The following is a 22,472-nucleotide window of genomic DNA, read 5'->3' as shown; positions in this document are numbered from 1 at the left end:
TTCCAGTTCAAAACACTTAAAAGAAATAAATACTGTATACCGTATTTTTCGGACTATAAGTCGCAGTTTTTTTCATAGTTTGGCCGGGGGTGCGACTTATATGCGTTTTTTTCCTTCTTTATAATGCATTTTGGGCCGGTGCGACTTATACTCCGAAAAATCCGGTATGCATGAAAACACTCCTACAGACATCACACATGGGACATTTTAGTCAGCAAGAATTGTTGTAGTTATATTGTAAAACTTGCAAACATTGCTCGGAGTGACGAATGAAGAATCCGTACGAGTAGAAACGCTATAGATGACTAGAAGACGGCATCGCACTTCTACTTCCAGTTCAAAACACTTAAAAGAAATAAATACTGTATACCGTATTTTTCGGACTATAAGTCGCAGTTTTTTTCATAGTTTGGCCGGGGGTGCGACTTATACTCCAGTGCGACTTATATACGTTTTTTTCCTTCTTTATTATGCGTTTTGGGCCGGTGCGACTTATACTCCGAAAAATACGGTATGCATGAAAACACTCCTACAGACATCACACATGGGACATTTTAGTCAGTAAGAATTGTTGTAGTTATATTGTAAAACTTGCAAACGTTGCTCGGAGTGACGAACGAAGAATCCGTACGAGTAGAAACGCTATAGATGACTAGAAGACGGCATCGCACTTCTACTTCCAGTTCAAAACACTTAAAAGAAATAAATACTGTATACCGTATTTTTCGACTATAAGTCGCAGTTTTTTTCATAGTTTGGCCGGGGGTGCGACTTATACTCCAGTGCGACTTATATATGTTTTTTTTCCTTCTTTATTATGCATTTTGGGCCGGTGCGACTTATACTCCGAAAAATACGGTATGCATGAAAACACTCCTACAGACATCACACATGGGACATTTTAGTCAGTAAGAATTGTTGTAGTTATATTGTAAAACTTGCAAACGTTGCTCGGAGTGACGAATGAAGAATCCGTACGAGTAGAAACGCTATAGATGACTAGAAGACGGCATCGCACTTCTACTTCCAGTTCAAAACACTTAAAAGAAATAAATACTGTATACCGTATTTTTCGACTATAAGTCGCAGTTTTTTTCATAGTTTGGCCGGGGGTGCGACTTATACTCCAGTGCGACTTATATACGTTTTTTTTCCTTCTTTATTATGCATTTTGGGCCGGTGCGACTTATACTCCGAAAAATACGGTATGCATGAAAACACTCCTACAGACATCACACATGGGACATTTTAGTCAGTAAGAATTGTTGTAGTTATATTGTAAAACTTGCAAACGTTGCTCGGAGTGACGAATGAAGAATCCGTACGAGTAGAAACGCTATAGATGACTAGAAGACGGCATCGCACTTCTACTTCCAGTTCAAAACACTTAAAAGAAATAAATACTGTATACCGTATTTTTCGACTATAAGTCGCAGTTTTTTTCATAGTTTGGCCGGGGGTGCGACTTATACTCCAGTGCGACTTATATACGTTTTTTTTCCTTCTTTATTATGCATTTTGGGCCGGTGCGACTTATACTCCGAAAAATACGGTATGCATGAAAACACTCCTACAGACATCACACATGGGACATTTTAGTCAGTAAGAATTGTTGTAGTTATATTGTAAAACTTGCAAACGTTGCTCGGAGTGACGAATGAAGAATCCGTACGAGTAGAAACGCTATAGATGACTAGAAGACGGCATCGCACTTCTACTTCCAGTTCAAAACACTTAAAAGAAAGAAATACTGTATACCGTATTTTTCGGACTATAAGTCGCAGTTTTTTTCATAGTTTGGCCGGGGGTGCGACTTATACTCCAGTGCGATTTATATACGTTTTTTTTTTCCTTCTTTATTATGCATTTTCGGCCGTTGCAACTTATATTCCGGAGCGACTTATACTCCGAAAAATACGGTATGCATGAAAGCACTCCTACAGACATCACACATGGGACATTTTAGTCAGTAAGAATTGTTGTAGTTATATTGTAAAACTTGCAAACGTTGCTCGGAGTGACGAATGAAGAATCCGTACGAGTAGAAACACTATAGATGACTAGAAGACGGCATCGCACTTCTACTTCCAGTTCAAAACACTTAAAAGAAATAAATACTGTATACCGTATTTTTCGGACTATAAGTTGCAGTTTTTTTCATAGTTTGGCCGGGGGTGCGGCTTATATACGTTTTTTTCCTTCTTTATTATGCATTTTGGGCCGGTGCGACTTATACTCCGAAAAATCCGGTATGCATGAAAACACTCCTACAGACATCACACATGGGACATTTTAGTCAGTAAGAATTGTTGTAGTTATATTGTAAAACTTGCAAACGTTGCTCGGAGTGACGAATGAAGAATCCGTACGAGTAGAAACGTTATAGATGACTAGAAGACGGCATCGCACTTCTACTTCCAGTTCAAAACACTTAAAAGAAATAAATACTGTATACCGTATTTTTCGGACTATAAGTCGCAGTTTTTTTCATAGTTTGGCCGGGGGTGCGACTTATACTCCAGTGCGACTTATATGTCTTTTTTCCTTCTTTATTATGCATTTTCGGCCGGTGCGACTTATACTCAGGAGCGACTTATACTCCGAAAAATACGGTATGCATGAAAACACTCCTACAGACATCACACATGCGACATTTTAGTCAGTAAGAATTGTTGTAGTTATATTGTAAAACTTGCAAACGTTGCTCGGAGTGACGAGTGAAGAATCCGTACGAGTAGAAACGCTATAGATGACTAGAAGACAATATCGCACTTCTACTTCCAGTTCAAAACACTTAACAGAAAGAAATACTGTATACCGTATTTTTCAGACTATAAGTCGCAGTTTTTTTCATAGTTTGGCCGGGGGTGCGACTTATACTCCAGTGCGACTTATATATGTTTTTTTCCTTCTTTATTATGTATTTTGGGCCGGTGCGACTTATACTCAGGAGCGACTTATACTCCGAAAAATACGGTATGCATGAAAACACTCCTACGGACATCACACATGCGACATTTTAGTCAGTAAGAATTGTTGTAGTTATATTGTAAAACTTGCAAACGTTGCTCGGAGTGACGAGTGAAGAATCCGTACGAGTAGAAACGCTATAGATGACTAGAAGACAATATCGCACTTCTACTTCCAGTTCAAAACACTTAACAGAAATAAATACTGTATACCGTATTTTTTGGACTATAAGTCGCAGTTTTTTTCATAGTTTGGCCGGGGGTGCGACTTATACTCCAGTGCGACTTATATATGTTTTTTTCCTTCTTTATAATGCATTTTGGGCCGGTGCGACTTATACTCCGAAAAATACGGTATGCATGAAAACACTCCTACAGACATCACACATGGGACATTTTAGTCAGTAAGAATTGTTGTAGTTATATTGTAAAACTTGCAAACGTTGCTCGGAGTGACGAGTGAAGAATCCGTACGAGTAGAAACGCTATAGATGACTAGAAGACAATATCGCACTTCTACTTCCAGTTCAAAACACTTAACAGAAATAAATACTGTATACCGTATTTTTCGGACAATAAGTCGCAGTTCTTTTCATAGTTTGGCCGGGGGTGCGACTTATACTCCAGTGCGACTTATATGTGTCTTTTTTCCTTCTTTATTATGCATTTTCGGCCGGTGCGACTTATACTCCGGAGCGACTTATACTCCGAAAAATACGGTATGCATGAAAACACTCCTACAGACATCACACATGGGACATTTTAGTCAGTAAGAATTGTTGTAGTTATATTGTAAAACTTGCAAACGTTGCTCGGAGTGACGAATGAAGAATCCGTACGAGTAGAAACGCTATAGATGACTAGAAGACGGCATCGCACTTCTACTTCCAGTTCAAAACACTTAAAAGAAATAAATACTGTATACCGTATTTTTCGGACTATAAGTCACAGTTTTTTTCATAGTTTGGCCGGGGGTGCGACTTATACTCCAGTGCGACTTATATATGTTTTTTTTCCTTCTTTATTATGCATTTTGGGCCGGTGCGACTTATACTCCGAAAAATACGATATGCATGAAAACACTCCTACAGACATCACACATGGGACATTTTAGTCAGTAAGAATTGTTGTAGTTATATTGTAAAACTTGCAAACGTTGCTCGGAGTGACGAACGAAGAATCCGTACGAGTAGAAACGCTATAGATGACTAGAAGACGGCATCGCACTTCTACTTCCAGTTCAAAACACTTAAAAGAAATAAATACTGTATACCGTATTTTTCGGACTATAAGTCGCAGTTTTTTTCATAGTTTGGCCGGGGGTGCGACTTATACTCCAATGCGACTTATATACGTTTTTTTCCTTCTTTATTATGCATTTTCGGCCGGTGCGCCTTATACTCGGGAGCGACTTATACTCCGAAAAATACGGTATGCATGAAAACACTCCTACAGACATCACACATGGGACATTTTAGTCAGTAAGAATTGTTGTAGTTATATTGTAAAACTTGCAAACGTTGCTCAGAGTGACGAATGAAGAATCCGTACGAGTAGAAACGCTATAGATGACTAGAAGACAATATCGCACTTCTACTTCCAGTTCAAAACACTTAAAAGAAATAAATAATGTATACCGTATTTTTCGGACTATAAGTCGCAGTTTTTTTCATAGTTTGGCCGGGGGTGCGACTTATACTCCAGTGCTATTTATATACGTTTTTTTTTTCCTTCTTTATTATGCATTTTCGGCCGTTGCAACTTATATTCCGGAGCGACTTATACTCCGAAAAATCCGGTATGCATGAAAGCACTCCTACAGACATCACACATGGGACATTTTAGTCAGTAAGAATTGTTGTAGTTATATTGTAAAACTTGCAAACGTTGCTCGGAGTGACGAGTGAAGAATCCGTACGAGTAGAAACGCTATAGATGACTAGAAGACGGCATCGCACTTCTACTTCCAGTTCAAAACACTTAAAAGAAATAAATACTGTATACCGTATTTTTCGGACTATAAGTTGCAGTTTTTTTCATAGTTTGGCCGGGGGTGCGACTTATACTCCAATGCGACTTATATACGTTTTTTTCCTTCTTTATTATGCGTTTTGGGCCGGTGCGACTTATACTCCGGAGCGACTTATACTCCGAAGAATCCGGTATGCATGAAAACACTCCTACAGACATCACACATGGGACATTTTAGTCAGTAAGAATTGTTGTAGTTATATTGTAAAACTTGCAAACGTTGCTCGGAGTGACGAACGAAGAATCCGTACGAGTAGAAACGCTATAGATGACTAGAAGACGGCATCGCACTTCTACTTCCAGTTCAAAACACTTAAAAGAAATAAATACTGTATACCGTATTTTTCGGACTATAAGTCGCAGTTTTTTTCATAGTTTGGCCGGGGGTGCGACTTATACTCCAGTGCGACTTATATACGTATTTTTCCCTTATTTATTATGCGTTTTGGGCCGGTGCGACTTATACTCCGGAGCGACTTATACTCCGACGAATACGGTATGCATGAAAACACTCCTACCGACATCACACATGGGACATTTTAGTCAGTAAGAATTGTTGTAGTTATATTGTAAAACTTGCAAACATTGCTCGGAGTGACAAATGAAGAATCCGTACGAGTAGAAACGCTATAGATGACTAGAAGACGGCATCGCACTTCTACTTCCAGTTCAAAACACTTAACAGAAAGAAATACTGTATACCGTATTTTTCGGACTATAAGTCGCAGTTCTTTTCATAGTTTGGCCGGGGTGCGACTTATACTCCAGTGCGACTTATATATGTCTTTTTTCCTTCTTTATTATGCATTTTCGGCCGGTGCGACTTATACTCCGGAGCGACTTATACTCCGAAAAATACGATATGCATGAAAACACTCCTACAGACATCACACATGGGACATTTTAGTCAGTAAGAATTGATGTAGTTATATTGTAAAACTTGCAAACGTCGCTCGGAGTGACGAATGAAGAATCCGTACGAGTAGAAACGCTATAGATGACTAGAAGACAATATCGCACTTCTACTTCCAGTTCAAAACACTTAAAAGAAAGAAATACTGTATATCGTATTTTTCGGACTGTAAGTCGCAGTTTTTTTCATAGTTTGGCCGGGGGTGCGACTTATACTCCAGTGCGACTTATATATGTTTTTTTCCTTCTTTATTATGCATTTTGGGCCGGTGCGACTTATACTCCGGTGCGACTTATACTCCGAAAAATACGGTATGCATGAAAACACTCCTACAGACATCACACATGGGACATTTTAAGTCAGTAAGAATTGTTGTAGTTATATTGTAAAACTTGCAAACGTCGCTCGGAATGACGAATGAAGAATCCGTACGAGTAGAAACGCTATAGATGACTAGAAGACAATATCGCACTTCTACTTCCAGTTCAAAACACTTAACAGAAAGAAATACTGTATACCGTATTTTTCGGACTATAAGTCGCAGTTTTTTTCATAGTTTGGCCGGGGGTGCGACTTATACTCCAGTGTGACTTATATATGTTTTTTCCCTTCTTTATTATGCATTTTGGGCCGGTGCGACTTATACTCCGGAGCGACTTATACTCCGAAAAATCCGGTATGCATGAAAACACTCCTACAGACATCACACATGGGACATTTTAGTCAGTAAGAATTGTTGTAGTTATATTGTAAAACTTGCAAACGTTGCTCGGAGTGACGAACGAAGAATCCGTACGAGTAGAAACGCTATAGATGACTAGAAGACAATATCGCACTTCTACTTCCAGTTCAAAACACTTAAAAGAAATAAATACTGTATACCGTATTTTTCGGACTATAAGTCGCAGTTTTTTTCATAGTTTGGCCGGGGGTGCGACTTATACTCCAGTGCGACTTATATACGTTTTTTTCCTTCTTTATTATGCATTTTGGGCCGGTGCGACTTATACTCCGGAGCGACTTATACTCCGGAAAATCCGGTATGCATGAAAACACTCCTACAGACATCACACATGGGACATTTTAGTCAGTAAGAATTGTTGTAGTTATATTGTAAAACTTGCAAACGTTGCTCGGAGTGACGAACGAAGACTCCGTACGAGTAGAAACGCTATAGATGACTAGAAGACGGCATCGCACTTCTACTTCCAGTTCAAAACACTTAACAGAAAGAAATACTGTATACTGTATTTTCCGGACTATAAGTCGCAGTTTTTTTCATAGTTTGGCCGGGGGTGCGACTTATACTCCAGTGCGACTTATATACGTTTTTTTCCTTCTTTATTATGCATTTTGGGCCGGTGCGACTTATACTTCGGAGCGACTTATACTCCGAAAAATACGGTATGCATGAAAACACTCCTACAGACATCACACATGGGACATTTTAGTCAGTAAGAATTGTTGTAGTTATATTGTAAAACTTGCAAACGTTGCTCGGAGTGACGAACGAAGAATCCGTACGAGTAGAAACGCTATAGATGACGAGAAGACGGCATCGCACTTCTACTTCCAGTTCAAAACACTTAACAGAAATAAATACTGTATACCGTATTTTTCGGACTATAAGTCGCAGTTTTTTTCATAGTTTGGCCGGGGGTGCGACTTATACTCCAGTGCGACTTATATATGTTTTTTTTCCTTCTTTATTATGCATTTTGGGCCGGTGCGACTTATACTCCGGAGCGACTTATACTCCGAAAAATACGGTATACGTTATGAAATGTGTTGTTTACACCGAAATATTGTGTAAATGTTTATTTACATACCTTAATCGTTCCCAAACAGTGTCTGTAACACGGCAGTAAAACGGATGATCAAACAAAACCGAAGTCATCGTCATGGACCCACTAGCTGGGCAAGCTAGCCCTCCAATCAGCTAAACAGACTCGATGACGTTTTGGTGAATTTAATGAGGAATTTGCAAAAACTGAAAAAACACAAAAAGAATGTCGTAAGTTAATAATACTAACACAGACACTCGTAAACGTGTTAGCATATTAGCTAATGCTAACGACGCTAGCTTCACTGCATTACGACAGCACGTACAAATGTGCATGAAAACACTCCTACAGACATCACACATGGGACATTTTAGTCAGTAAGAATTGTTGTAGTTATATTGTAAAACTTGCAAACGTTGCTCGGAGTGACGAATGAAGAATCCGTACGAGTAGAAACGCTATAGATGACTAGAAGACAATATCGCACTTCTACTTCCAGTTCAAAACACTTAACAGAAATAAATACTGTATACCGTATTTTTCGGACTATAAGTCGCAGTTTTTTTCATAGTTTGGCCGGGGGTGCGACTTATACTCCAATGCGACTTATATACGTTTTTTTCCTTCTTTATTATGCGTTTTGGGCCGGTGCGACTTATACTCCGAAAAATACGGTATGCATGAAAACACTCCTACAGACATCACACATGGGACATTTTAGTCAGTAAGAATTGTTGTAGTTATATTGTAAAACTTGCAAACGTTGCTCGGAGTGACGAATGAAGAATCCGTACGAGTACAAACATTATAGATGACTAGAAGACGGCATCGCACTTCTACTTCCAGTTCAAAACACTTAACAGAAAGAAATACTGTATACCGTATTTTTCGGACTATAAGTCGCAGTTTTTTTCATAGTTTGGCCGGGGGTGCGACTTATACTCCAGTGTGACTTATATATGTTTTTTTTTTCCTTCTTTATTATACATTTTGGGCCGGTGCGACTTATACTCCGGAGCGACTTATACTCCGAAAAATCCGGTATGCATGAAAACACTCCTACAGACATCACACATGGGACATTTTAGTCAGTAAGAATTGTTGTAGTTATATTGTAAAACTTGCAAACGTTGCTCGGAGTGACGAATGAAGAATCCGTACGAGTAGAAACGCTATAGATGACTAGAAGACGGCATCGCACTTCTACTTCCAGTTCAAAACACTTAAAAGAAATAAATACTGTATACCGTATTTTTCGGACTATAAGTCGCAGTTTTTTTCATAGTTTGGCCGGGGGTGCGACTTATACTCCAGTGCGACTTATATACGTATTTTTCCCTTATTTATTATGCATTTTGGGCCGGTGCGACTTATACTCCGGAGCGACTTATACTCCGGAAAATCCGGTATGCATGAAAACACTCCTACAGACATCACACATGGGACATTTTAGTCAGTAAGAATTGTTGTAGTTATATTGTAAAACTTGCAAACGTTGCTTCGGAGTGACGAACGAAGAATCCGTACGAGTAGAAACGCTATAGATGACTAGAAGACGGCATCGCACTTCTACTTCCAGTTCAAAACACTTAAAAGAAATAAATACTGTATACCGTATTTTTCGACTATAAGTCGCAGTTTTTTTCATAGTTTGGCCGGGGGTGCGACTTATACTCCAGTGCGACTTATATACGTTTTTTTCCTTCTTTATAATGCATTTTGGGCCGGTGCGACTTATACTCTGAAAAATACGGTATGCATGAAAACACTCCTACAGACATCACACATGGGACATTTTAGTCAGTAAGAATTGTTGTAGTTATATTGTAAAACTTGCAAACGTTGCTCGGAGTGACAAATGAAGAATCCGTACGAGTAGAAACGCTATAGATGACTAGAAGACAATATCGCACTTCTACTTCCAGTTCAAAACACTTAAAAGAAATAAATACTGTGTACCGTATTTTTCGGACTATAAGTCGCAGTTTTTTTCATAGTTTGGCCGGGGGTGCGACTTATGCTCCAGTGCGACTTATATATGTTTTTTTTCCCTTCTTTATTATGCATTTTCGGCCGTTGCAACTTATATTCCGGAGCGACTTATACTCCGGAAAATCCGGTATGCATGAAAACACTCCTACAGACATCACACATGGGACATTTTAGTCAGTAAGAATTGTTGTAGTTATATTGTAAAACTTGCAAACGTTGCTCGGAGTGACGAACGAAGAATCCGTACGAGTAGAAACGCTATAGATGACTAGAAGACGGCATTGCACTTCTACTTCCAGTTCAAAACACTTAAAAGAAATAAATACTGTGTACCGTATTTTTCGGACTATAAGTCGCAGTTTTTTTCATAGTTTGGCCGGGGGTGCGACTTATACTCCAGTGCGACTTATATATGTTTTTTCCCTTCTTTATTATGCATTTTCGGCCGGTACGACTTATACTCCGAAAAATACGGTATGCATGAAAACACTCCTACAGACATCACACATGGGACATTTTAGTCAGTAAGAATTGTTGTAGTTATATTGTAAAACTTGCAAACGTTGCTCGGAGTGACGAACGAAGAATCCATACGAGTAGAAACGCTATAGATGACTAGAAGACGGCATCGCACTTCTACTTCCAGTTCAAAACACTTAAAAGAAATAAATACTGTATACCGTATTTTTCGGACTATAAGTCGCAGTTTTTTTCATAGTTTGGCCGGGGGTGCGACTTATGCTCCAGTGCGACTTATATATGTTTTTTTTTCCTTCTTTATTATGCATTTTCGGCCGTTGCAACTTATATTCCGGAGCGACTTATACTCCGAAAAATACGGTATGCATGAAAACACTCCTACAGACATCACACATGGGACATTTTAGTCAGTAAGAATTGTTGTAGTTATATTGTAAAACTTGCAAACGTTGCTCGGAGTGACGAATGAAGAATCCTGTACAAGTAGAAACGCTATAGATGACTAGAAGACAATATCGCACTTCTACTTCCAGTTCAAAACACTTAAAAGAAATAAATACTGTATACCGTATTTTTCGGACTATAAGTGGCAGTTTTTTTCATAGTTTGGCCGGGGGTGCGACTTATATACGTTTTTTTCCTTCTTTATTATGCATTTTGGGCCGGTGCGACTTATACTCCGAAAAATACGGTATGCATGAAAACACTCCTACAGACATCACACATGGGACATTTTAGTCAGTAAGAATTGTTGTAGTTATATTGTAAAACTTGCAAACGTTGCTCGGAGTGACAAATGAAGAATCCGTACGAGTAGAAACGCTATAGATGACTAGAAGACGGCATCGCACTTCTACTTCCAGTTCAAAACACTTAACAGAAAGAAATACTGGAGACCGTATTTTTCGGACTATAAGTCGCAGTTTTTTTCATAGTTTGGCCGGGGGTGCGACTTATACTCCAGTGTGACTTATATATGTTTTTTCGCTTCTTTATCATGCATTTTGGGCCGGTGCGACTTATACTCCGGAGCGACTTATACTCCGAAAAATCCGGTATGCATGAAAACACTCCTACAGACATCACACGTGGGACATTTTAGTCAGTAAGAATTGTTGTAGTTATATTGTAAAACTTGCAAACGTTGCTCGGAGTGACGAATGAAGAATCCGTACGAGTAGAAACGCTATAGATGACTAGAAGACAATATCGCACTTCTACTTCCAGTTCAAAACACTTAAAAGAAATAAATACTGTATACCGTATTTTTTGGACTATAAGTCGCTGTTTTTTTCATAGTTTGGCCGGGGGTGCGACTTATACTCCAGTGCGACTTATATACGTTTTTTTCCTTCTTTATAATGCATTTTGGGCCGGTGCGACTTATACTCCGAAAAATACGGTATGCATGAAAACACTCCTACAGACATCACACATGGGACATTTTAGTCAGTAAGAATTGTTGTAGTTATATTGTAAAACTTACAAACGTTGCTCTGAGTGACGAATGAAGAATCCGTACGAGTAGAAACGCTATAGATGACTAGAAGACAATATCGCACTTCTACTTCCAGTTCAAAACACTTAACAGAAAGAAATACTGTATACCGTATTTTTCGGACTATAAGTCGCAGTTTTTTTCATAGTTTGGCCGGGGGTGCGACTTATATACATTTTTTCCCTTCTTTATTATGCATTTTGGGCCGGTGCGACTTATACTCCGGAGCGACTTATACTCCGACGAATCCGGTATGCATGAAAACACTCCTACAGACATCACACATTGGACATTTTAGTCAGTAAGAATTGTTGTAGTTATATTGTAAAACTTGCAAACGTTGCTCGGAGTGACGAAGGAAGAATCTGTACATGTAGAAATACTATAGATGACTAGAAGACAATATCGCACTTCTACTTCCAGTTCAAAACACTTAAAAGAAAGAAATACTGTATACCGTATTTTTCGGACTATAAGTCGCAGTTTTTTTCATAGTTTGGCCGGGGGTGCGACTTATATACATTTTTTCCCTTCTTTATTATGCATTTTGGGCCGGTGCGACTTATACTCCGGAGCGACTTATACTCCGACGAATCCGGTATGCATGAAAACACTCCTACAGACATCACACATTGGACATTTTAGTCAGTAAGAATTGTTGTAGTTATATTGTAAAACTTGCAAACGTTGCTCGGAGTGACGAATGAAGAATCCGTACGAGTAGAAACGCTATAGATGACTAGAAGACAATATCGCACTTCTACTTCCAGTTCAAAACACTTCGGACTATAAGTCGCAGTTTTTTTCATAGTTTGGCCGGGGGTGCGACTTATACTCCAGTGCAACTTATATATGTTTTTTCCCTTCTTTATTATGCATTTTGGGCCGGTGCGACTTATACTCCGGAGCGACTTATACTCCGAAAAATCCGGTATGCATGAAAACACTCCTACAGACATCACACATGGGACATTTTAGTCAGTAAGAATTGTTGTAGTTATATTGTAAAACTTGCAAACGTTGCTCGGAGTGACGAATGAAGAATCCGTACGAGTAGAAACGCTATAGATGACTAGAAGACGGCATCGCACTTCTACTTCCAGTTCAAAACACTTAAAAGAAAGAAATACTGTATACCGTATTTTTCGGACTATAAGTCGCAGTTTTTTTCATAGTTTGGCCGGGGGTGCGACTTATACTCCAGTGTGACTTATATATGTTTTTTCCCTTCTTTATCATGCATTTTGGGCCGGTGCGACTTATACTCCGGAGCGACTTATACTCCGAAAAATACGGTATGCATGAAAACACTCCTACAGACATCACACGTGGGACATTTTAGTCAGTAAGAATTGTTGTAGTTATATTGTAAAACTTGCAAACGTTGCTCGGAGTGACGAATGAAGAATCCGTACGAGTAAAAACGCTATAGATGACTAGAAGACAATATCGCACTTCTACTTCCAGTTCAAAACACTTAAAAGAAATAAATACTGTATACCGTATTTTTCGGACTATAAGTCGCAGTTTTTTTCATAGTTTGGCCGGGGGTGCGACTTATACTCCAGTGCGACTTATATACGTTTTTTTCCTTCTTTATTATGCATTTTGGGCCGGTGCGACTTATACTCCGAAAAATACGGTATGCATGAAAACACTCCTACAGACATCACACATGGGACATTTTAGTCAGTAAGAATTGTTGTAGTTATATTGTAAAACTTGCAAACGTTGCTCGGACTGACGAATGAAGAATCCGTACGAGTAGAAACGCTATAGATGACTAGAAGACGGCATCGCACTTCTACTTCCAGTTCAAAACACTTAAAAGAAATAAATACTGTATACCGTATTTTTCGGACTATAAGTCGCAGTTTTTTTCATAGTTTGGCCGGGGGTGCGACTTATGCTCCAGTGCGACTTATATATGTTTTTTTTTCCTTCTTTATTATGCATTTTCGGCCGTTGCAACTTATATTCCGGAGCGACTTATACTCCGAAAAATACGGTATGCATGAAAACACTCCTACAGACATCACACATGGGACATTTTAGTCAGTAAGAATTGTTGTAGTTATATTGTAAAACTTGCAAACGTTGCTCGGAGTGACGAATGAAGAATCCTGTACAAGTAGAAACGCTATAGATGACTAGAAGACAATATCGCACTTCTACTTCCAGTTCAAAACACTTAAAAGAAATAAATACTGTATACCGTATTTTTCGGACTATAAGTGGCAGTTTTTTTCATAGTTTGGCCGGGGGTGCGACTTATATACGTTTTTTTCCTTCTTTATTATGCATTTTGGGCCGGTGCGACTTATACTCCGAAAAATACGGTATGCATGAAAACACTCCTACAGACATCACACATGGGACATTTTAGTCAGTAAGAATTGTTGTAGTTATATTGTAAAACTTGCAAACGTTGCTCGGAGTGACAAATGAAGAATCCGTACGAGTAGAAACGCTATAGATGACTAGAAGACGGCATCGCACTTCTACTTCCAGTTCAAAACACTTAACAGAAAGAAATACTGGAGACCGTATTTTTCGGACTATAAGTCGCAGTTTTTTTCATAGTTTGGCCGGGGGTGCGACTTATGCTCCAGTGCGACTTATATATGTTTTTTTTTCCTTCTTTATTATGCATTTTCGGCCGTTGCAACTTATATTCCGGAGCGACTTATACTCCGAAAAATACGGTATGCATGAAAACACTCCTACAGACATCACACATGGGACATTTTAGTCAGTAAGAATTGTTGTAGTTATATTGTAAAACTTGCAAACGTTGCTCGGAGTGACGAATGAAGAATCCTGTACAAGTAGAAACGCTATAGATGACTAGAAGACAATATCGCACTTCTACTTCCAGTTCAAAACACTTAAAAGAAATAAATACTGTATACCGTATTTTTCGGACTATAAGTGGCAGTTTTTTTCATAGTTTGGCCGGGGGTGCGACTTATATACGTTTTTTTCCTTCTTTATTATGCATTTTGGGCCGGTGCGACTTATACTCCGAAAAATCCGGTATGCATGAAAACACTCCTACAGACATCACACATGGGACATTTTAGTCAGTAAGAATTGTTGTAGTTATATTGTAAAACTTGCAAACGTTGCTCGGAGTGACAAATGAAGAATCCGTACGAGTAGAAACGCTATAGATGACTAGAAGACGGCATCGCACTTCTACTTCCAGTTCAAAACACTTAACAGAAAGAAATACTGGAGACCGTATTTTTCGGACTATAAGTCGCAGTTTTTTTCATAGTTTGGCCGGGGGTGCGACTTATACTCCAGTGTGACTTATATATGTTTTTTCCCTTCTTTATCATGCATTTTGGGCCGGTGCGACTTATACTCCGGAGCGACTTATACTCCGAAAAATACGGTATGCATGAAAACACTCCTACAGACATCACACATGGGACATTTTAGTCAGTAAGAATTGTTGTAGTTATATTGTAAAACTTGCAAACGTTGCTCGGAGTGACGAATGAAGAATCCGTACGAGTAGAAACGCTATAGATGACTAGAAGACAATATCGCACTTCTACTTCCAGTTCAAAACACTTAAAAGAAATAAATACTGTATACCGTATTTTTTGGACTATAAGTCGCTGTTTTTTTCATAGTTTGGCCGGGGGTGCGACTTATACTCCAGTGCGACTTATATACGTTTTTTTCCTTCTTTATAATGCATTTTGGGCCGGTGCGACTTATACTCCGAAAAATACGGTATGCATGAAAACACTCCTACAGACATCACACATGGGACATTTTAGTCAGTAAGAATTGTTGTAGTTATATTGTAAAACTTACAAACGTTGCTCTGAGTGACGAATGAAGAATCCGTACGAGTAGAAACGCTATAGATGACTAGAAGACAATATCGCACTTCTACTTCCAGTTCAAAACACTTAACAGAAAGAAATACTGTATACCGTATTTTTCGGACTATAAGTCGCAGTTTTTTTCATAGTTTGGCCGGGGGTGCGACTTATATACATTTTTTCCCTTCTTTATTATGCATTTTGGGCCGGTGCGACTTATACTCCGGAGCGACTTATACTCCGACGAATCCGGTATGCATGAAAACACTCCTACAGACATCACACATTGGACATTTTAGTCAGTAAGAATTGTTGTAGTTATATTGTAAAACTTGCAAACGTTGCTCGGAGTGACGAAGGAAGAATCTGTACATGTAGAAATACTATAGATGACTAGAAGACAATATCGCACTTCTACTTCCAGTTCAAAACACTTAAAAGAAAGAAATACTGTATACCGTATTTTTCGGACTATAAGTCGCAGTTTTTTTCATAGTTTGGCCGGGGGTGCGACTTATATACATTTTTTCCCTTCTTTATTATGCATTTTGGGCCGGTGCGACTTATACTCCGGAGCGACTTATACTCCGACGAATCCGGTATGCATGAAAACACTCCTACAGACATCACACATTGGACATTTTAGTCAGTAAGAATTGTTGTAGTTATATTGTAAAACTTGCAAACGTTGCTCGGAGTGACGAATGAAGAATCCGTACGAGTAGAAACGCTATAGATGACTAGAAGACAATATCGCACTTCTACTTCCAGTTCAAAACACTTCGGACTATAAGTCGCAGTTTTTTTCATAGTTTGGCCGGGGGTGCGACTTATACTCCAGTGCAACTTATATATGTTTTTTCCCTTCTTTATTATGCATTTTGGGCCGGTGCGACTTATACTCCGGAGCGACTTATACTCCGAAAAATCCGGTATGCATGAAAACACTCCTACAGACATCACACATGGGACATTTTAGTCAGTAAGAATTGTTGTAGTTATATTGTAAAACTTGCAAACGTTGCTCGGAGTGACGAATGAAGAATCCGTACGAGTAGAAACGCTATAGATGACTAGAAGACGGCATCGCACTTCTACTTCCAGTTCAAAACACTTAAAAGAAAGAAATACTGTATACCGTATTTTTCGGACTATAAGTCGCAGTTTTTTTCATAGTTTGGCCGGGGGTGCGACTTATACTCCAGTGTGACTTATATATGTTTTTTCCCTTCTTTATCATGCATTTTGGGCCGGTGCGACTTATACTCCGGAGCGACTTATACTCCGAAAAATACGGTATGCATGAAAACACTCCTACAGACATCACACGTGGGACATTTTAGTCAGTAAGAATTGTTGTAGTTATATTGTAAAACTTGCAAACGTTGCTCGGAGTGACGAATGAAGAATCCGTACGAGTAAAAACGCTATAGATGACTAGAAGACAATATCGCACTTCTACTTCCAGTTCAAAACACTTAAAAGAAATAAATACTGTATACCGTATTTTTCGGACTATAAGTCGCAGTTTTTTTCATAGTTTGGCCGGGGGTGCGACTTATACTCCAGTGCGACTTATATACGTTTTTTTCCTTCTTTATTATGCATTTTGGGCCGGTGCGACTTATACTCCGAAAAATACGGTATGCATGAAAACACTCCTACAGACATCACACATGGGACATTTTAGTCAGTAAGAATTGTTGTAGTTATATTGTAAAACTTGCAAACGTTGCTCGGACTGACGAATGAAGAATCCGTACGAGTAGAAACGCTATAGATGACTAGAAGACGGCATCGCACTTCTACTTCCAGTTCAAAACACTTAAAAGAAATAAATACTGTATACCGTATTTTTCGGACTATAAGTCGCAGTTTTTTTCATAGTTTGGCCGGGGGTGCGACTTATACTCCAGTGCGACTTATATATGTTTTTTCCCTTCTTTATTATGCATTTTCGGCCGGTGCGACTTATACTTCGGAGCGACTTATACTCCGAAAAATACGGTATGCATGAAAACACTCCTACAGACATCACACATGGGACATTTTAGTCAGTAAGAATTGTTGTAGTTATATTGTAAAACTTGCAAACGTTGCTCGGAGTGACGAATGAAGAATCCGTACGAGTAGAAACGCTATAGATGACTAGAAGACGGCATCGCACTTCTACTTCCAGTTCAAAACACTTAACAGAAAGAAATACTGTATACCGTATTTTTCGGACTATAAGTCGCAGTTTTTTTCATAGTTTGGCCGGGGGTGCGACTTATACTCCAGTGCGACTTATATATGTTTTTTTCCTTCTTCATTATGCATTTTCAGCCGGTGCGACTTATACTCTGGAGCGATTTATACTCCGAAGAATCCGGTATGCATGAAAACACTCCTACAGACATCACACATGGGACATTTTAGTCAGTAAGAATTGTTGTAGTTATATTGTAAAACTTGCAAACGTTGCTCGGAGTGACGAACGAAGAATCCGTACGAGTAGAAACGCTATAGATGACTAGAAGACGGCATCGCACTTCTACTTCCAGTTCAAAACACTTAAAAGAAATAAATACTGTATACCGTATTTTTCCGACTATAAGTCGCAGTTTTTTTCATAGTTTGGCCGGGGGTGCGACTTATACTCCAGTGCGACTTATATATGTTTTTTTCCTTCTTTATTATGCATTTTGGGCCGGTGCGACTTATACTCCGAAAAATACGGTATGCATGAAAACACTCCTACAGACATCACACATGGGACATTTTAGTCAGTAAGAATTGTTGTAGTTATATTGTAAAACTTGCAAACGTTGCTCGGAGTGACGAATGAAGAATCCGTACGAGTAGAAACGCTATAGATGACTAGAAGACGGCATCGCACTTCTACTTCCAGTTCAAAACACTTAACAGAAAGAAATACTGTATACCGTATTTTTCGGACTATAAGTCGCAGTTTTTTTCATAGTTTGGCCGGGGGTGCGACTTATATACGTTTTTTTCCTTCTTTATTATGCATTTTGGGCCGGTGCGACTTATACTCCGAAAAATCCGGTATGCATGAAAACACTCCTACAGACATCACACATGGGACATTTTAGTCAGTAAGAATTGTTGTAGTTATATTGTAAAACTTGCAAACGTTGCTCGGAGTGACGAACGAAGAATCCGTACGAGTAGAAACGCTATAGATGACTAGAAGACAATATCGCACTTCTACTTCCAGTTCAAAACACTTAAAAGAAATAAATACTGTGTACCGTATTTTTCGGGCTTTAAGTCGCAGTTTTTTTCATAGTTTGGCCGGGGGTGCGACTTATACTCCGGTGCGACTTATATACGTTTTTTTCCTTCCAAGCCACATGGCTTCATAGTAAAAGAGTGCGGGTACTAGACTGGCCTGCCTGTAGTCCAGACCTGTCTCCCATTGAAAATGTGTGGCGCATTATGAAGCCTAAAATAGCACAACGGAGACCCCCGGACTGTTGAACAACTTAAGCTGTACATCAAGCAAGAATGGGAAAGAATTCCACCTGAGAAGCTTAAAAAATGTGTCTCCTCAGTTCCCAAACGTTTACTGAGTGTTGTTAAAAGGAAAGGCCATGTAACACAGTGGTGAAATTCTAAGTTAATTATTATTTGCAGAAAAAAAATAAAGTTTATGAGTTTGAACATCAAATATGTTGTCTTTGTAGCATATTCAACTGAATATGGGTTGAAAAGGATTTGCAAATCATTGTATTCCGTTTATATTTACATCTAACACAATTTCCCAACTCATATGGAAACGGGGTTTGTATATCATGCTAACAATAATAATGTTTATCAGCTGTGTAAATCGTCCGAGTGAAATAAGGAATGCTCACAGTAATGTCTGTCTAGGTTCATCCTTGAAAACTGGATCCTGGATCGCTGGGTGCGCAACATTCTGACCGTGTACCCCGTCGTGATTGTGGCGCTGCTTGGAAACGTCTGGAAGCATTTTGTCTCGGCTGACCCCACTCCCAACACCATTTTCATGGGTGAGTTCACTTGTGCTTTATCTAATTCGGGTGCACGACATATCCGATTGTACAATTGCTGCAAATTTGTCGCCATCTTGTGGACAGCGTCAGTAATTCAGGTTAATGACCCAATCAAAAACAACAAAAACATGGTCACAAATAACACAACTTGCTCACTGAACTTTGTGGATGTTATAAAAAAAAATGTCCAAGCACAACACGTAATTCAAAATCACACCATTGCAATGCATGATGGGAAAAATGCAAAACACTTCATACTTATCCATGTTTGGCGCATTTTAGCTGCTTAATATTTCTGATTGACTACAAATCTTTAAGATGGTCGTCACGGAAATAAACAAGGTAGGAGTCCAACTTTCACATTATCGTTGATCTTGTAAAATTATGCAATTTTTCAAGATTAAAGTCTACTAGATGAGGCAATTCCTGAAGAAATTGCGTGGGAATCTTGAAGATGAACTAAAAGCCTGTATTTTTTTTTTTTTTTAAATTGTTGAAGTAGAGCACACAATTCCCAAACAGGCTGAATATTTTGAAGTTGGAACAGTTTGAATCAGATGAAAAATGTGGGAGTTCTTGAACTTTGAAGAATGTCCCATTGATTTCAATGGGAATTTCCCCAAAATTTGGGAATTTCGGGAAAAGCAGGGATTTTTTTTTTTTTAAATGGTAAAAAAACTTGAATGAGTTGGAATTTTTCAAATCGGTCGAGAAATGTTGAAGTAGTAACATGTCGAATTGAGAAATGGTATTACGGAATTTCGGGAAAACCGGGAATTTTTCCAGTTCAAAAAACAACTTAAATTTTGTCCTAATTAAGAGGAATGTTTTGACGATAGAACGGTTAAAATGCGTTGAAAAATGTCAAAGGAGTACCGGTAGTTGCTATAAAGAAAAAGGGTGGAAATCGGGCTTTTGAAAACCAGGAATTCTGGAAAATCCTGGAATTTTTTTTAACTTCGACAAAAGGTAGTTTGAATTTCCAGGATGGTGTATTGTGTTGAAGGTGGAAAGGTTTGAATCGATTGAAAAACGTGGAAATGGTGGAAGTTTGAAAAATGGCCAATTCTTTTTGAATAGGAAAAACCTGGAATTCTGGGAAATTTGGGAAATTTTTTGAATTTGTAAAGGGAAAGCCCGCGACTCCCGAATAGGCTGAACAGTTTGAAGTTGGAACGGTTTGAGTCGGATGAAAAATGTAGAAGGAGTAGTCGCTATAAAGAAAAAGGGTGGAAATCGGGCTTTTGAAAACCAGGAATTCTGGAAAATCCTGGATTTTTTTTTAACTTCAACAAAAGGTAGTTTGAATTTCCAGGATGGTGTATTGTGTTGAAGGTGGAAAGGTTTGAATCGATTGAAAAATGTGGAAATGGTGGAAGTTTGAAAAATGTCCCGGAAAACCTGGAATTCTGGGAAATCTTGGTAATTTTTTGAATTTGTAAAGGGAAAGCCCGCGATTCCCGAATAGGCTGAACAGTTTGAAGTTGGAACGGTTTGAGTCGGATGAAAAATGTGGAAGGAGTAGTCGCTATAAAGAAAAAGGGTGGAAATCGGGCTTTTGAAAACCAGGAATTCTGGGAAATCCTGGAATTTTTTTGAACTTGGACAAAAGGTAGTTTGAATTTCCAGGATGGTGTAATGTGTTGAAGGTGGAATGGTTTGAATCGATTGAAAACGTGGAAATGGTGGAAGTTTGAAAAATGGCCAATTCTTTTTGAATGGGAAAAATGTCCCGGAAAACCTGGAATTCTGGGAAATCTTGGTAATTTTTTGAATTTGTAAAGGGAAAGCCCGCGATTCCCGAATAGGCTGAACAGTTTGAAGTTGGAACGGTTTGAGTCGGATGAAAAATGTGGAAGGAGTAGTCGCTATAAAGAAAAAGGGTGGAAATCGGGCTTTTGAAAACCAGGAATTCTGGGAAATCCTGGAATTTTTTTGAACTTGGACAAAAGGTAGTTTGAATTTCCAGGATGGTGTAATGTGTTGAAGGTGGAATGGTTTGAATCGATTGAAAACGTGGAAATGGTGGAAGTTTGAAAAATGGCCAATTCTTTTTGAATGGGAAAAATGTCCCGGAAAACCTGGAATTCTGGGAAATCTGGGAATTTTTTTTGAATTTGTAAAGGGAAAGCCCGCGATTCCCGAATAGGCTGAACAGTTTGAAGTTGGAACGGTTTGAGTCGGATGAAAAATGTGGAAGGAGTAGTCGCTATAAAGAAAAAGGGTGGAAATAGGGCTCTTGAAAACCAGGAATTCTGGGAAATCCTGGAATTTTTTTGAACTTGGACAAAAGGTAGTTTGAATTTCCAGGATGGTGTAATGTGTTGAAGGTGGAATGGTTTGAATCGATTGAAAACGTGGAAATGGTGGAAGTTTGAAAAATGGCCAATTCTTTTTGAATGGGAAAAATGTCCCGGAAAACCTGGAATTCTGGGAAATCTGGGTAATTTTTTGAATTTGTAAAGGGAAAGCCCGCGATTCCCGAATAGGCTGAACAGTTTGAAGTTGGAACGGTTTGAGTCGAATGAAAAATGTGGAAGGAGTAGTCGCTATAAAGAAAAAGGGTGGACATCGGGCTTTTAAAAACCAGGAATTCTGGAAAATCCTGGAATTTTTTTGAACTTGGACAAAAGGTAGTTTGAATTTCCAGGATGGTGTAATGTGTTGAAGGTGGAATGGTTTGAATCGATTGAAAACGTGGAAATGGTGGAAGTTTGAAAAATGGCCAATTCTTTTTGAATGGGAAAAATGTCCCGGAAAACCTGGAATTCTGGGAAATCTTGGTAATTTTTTGAATTTGTAAAGGGAAAGCCCGCGATTCCCGAATAGGCTGAACAGTTTGAAGTTGGAACGGTTTGAATTGGATGAAAAATGTGGAAGGAGTAGTCGCTATAAAGAAAAAGGGTGGAAATCGGGCTTTTGAAAACCAGGAATTCTGGAAAAT

At 38.8% G+C, this 22,472-nt stretch overlaps 1 protein-coding gene across 1 annotated transcript in view; it reads left to right on the top strand.

Moving 5' to 3' along the window:
- The window catches only part of LOC133575802 (uncharacterized), a 44,144-nt gene that overhangs the window by 10,762 nt on the left and 10,910 nt on the right, over positions 1–22,472 (top strand). The window contains exon 6 of the mRNA XM_061928653.1: positions 19,386–19,525. Within this exon, the coding sequence (XP_061784637.1) occupies positions 19,386–19,525 (140 nt within the window). The remainder of the gene's footprint in view (positions 1–19,385; positions 19,526–22,472) is intronic.

Source organism: Nerophis lumbriciformis, linkage group LG33 (genome assembly GCF_033978685.3).
Source record: "Nerophis lumbriciformis linkage group LG33, RoL_Nlum_v2.1, whole genome shotgun sequence".
Classification (NCBI taxonomy): domain Eukaryota; kingdom Metazoa; phylum Chordata; class Actinopteri; order Syngnathiformes; family Syngnathidae; genus Nerophis; species Nerophis lumbriciformis.
This window is presented reverse-complemented; position numbering and strand designations above follow the sequence as displayed.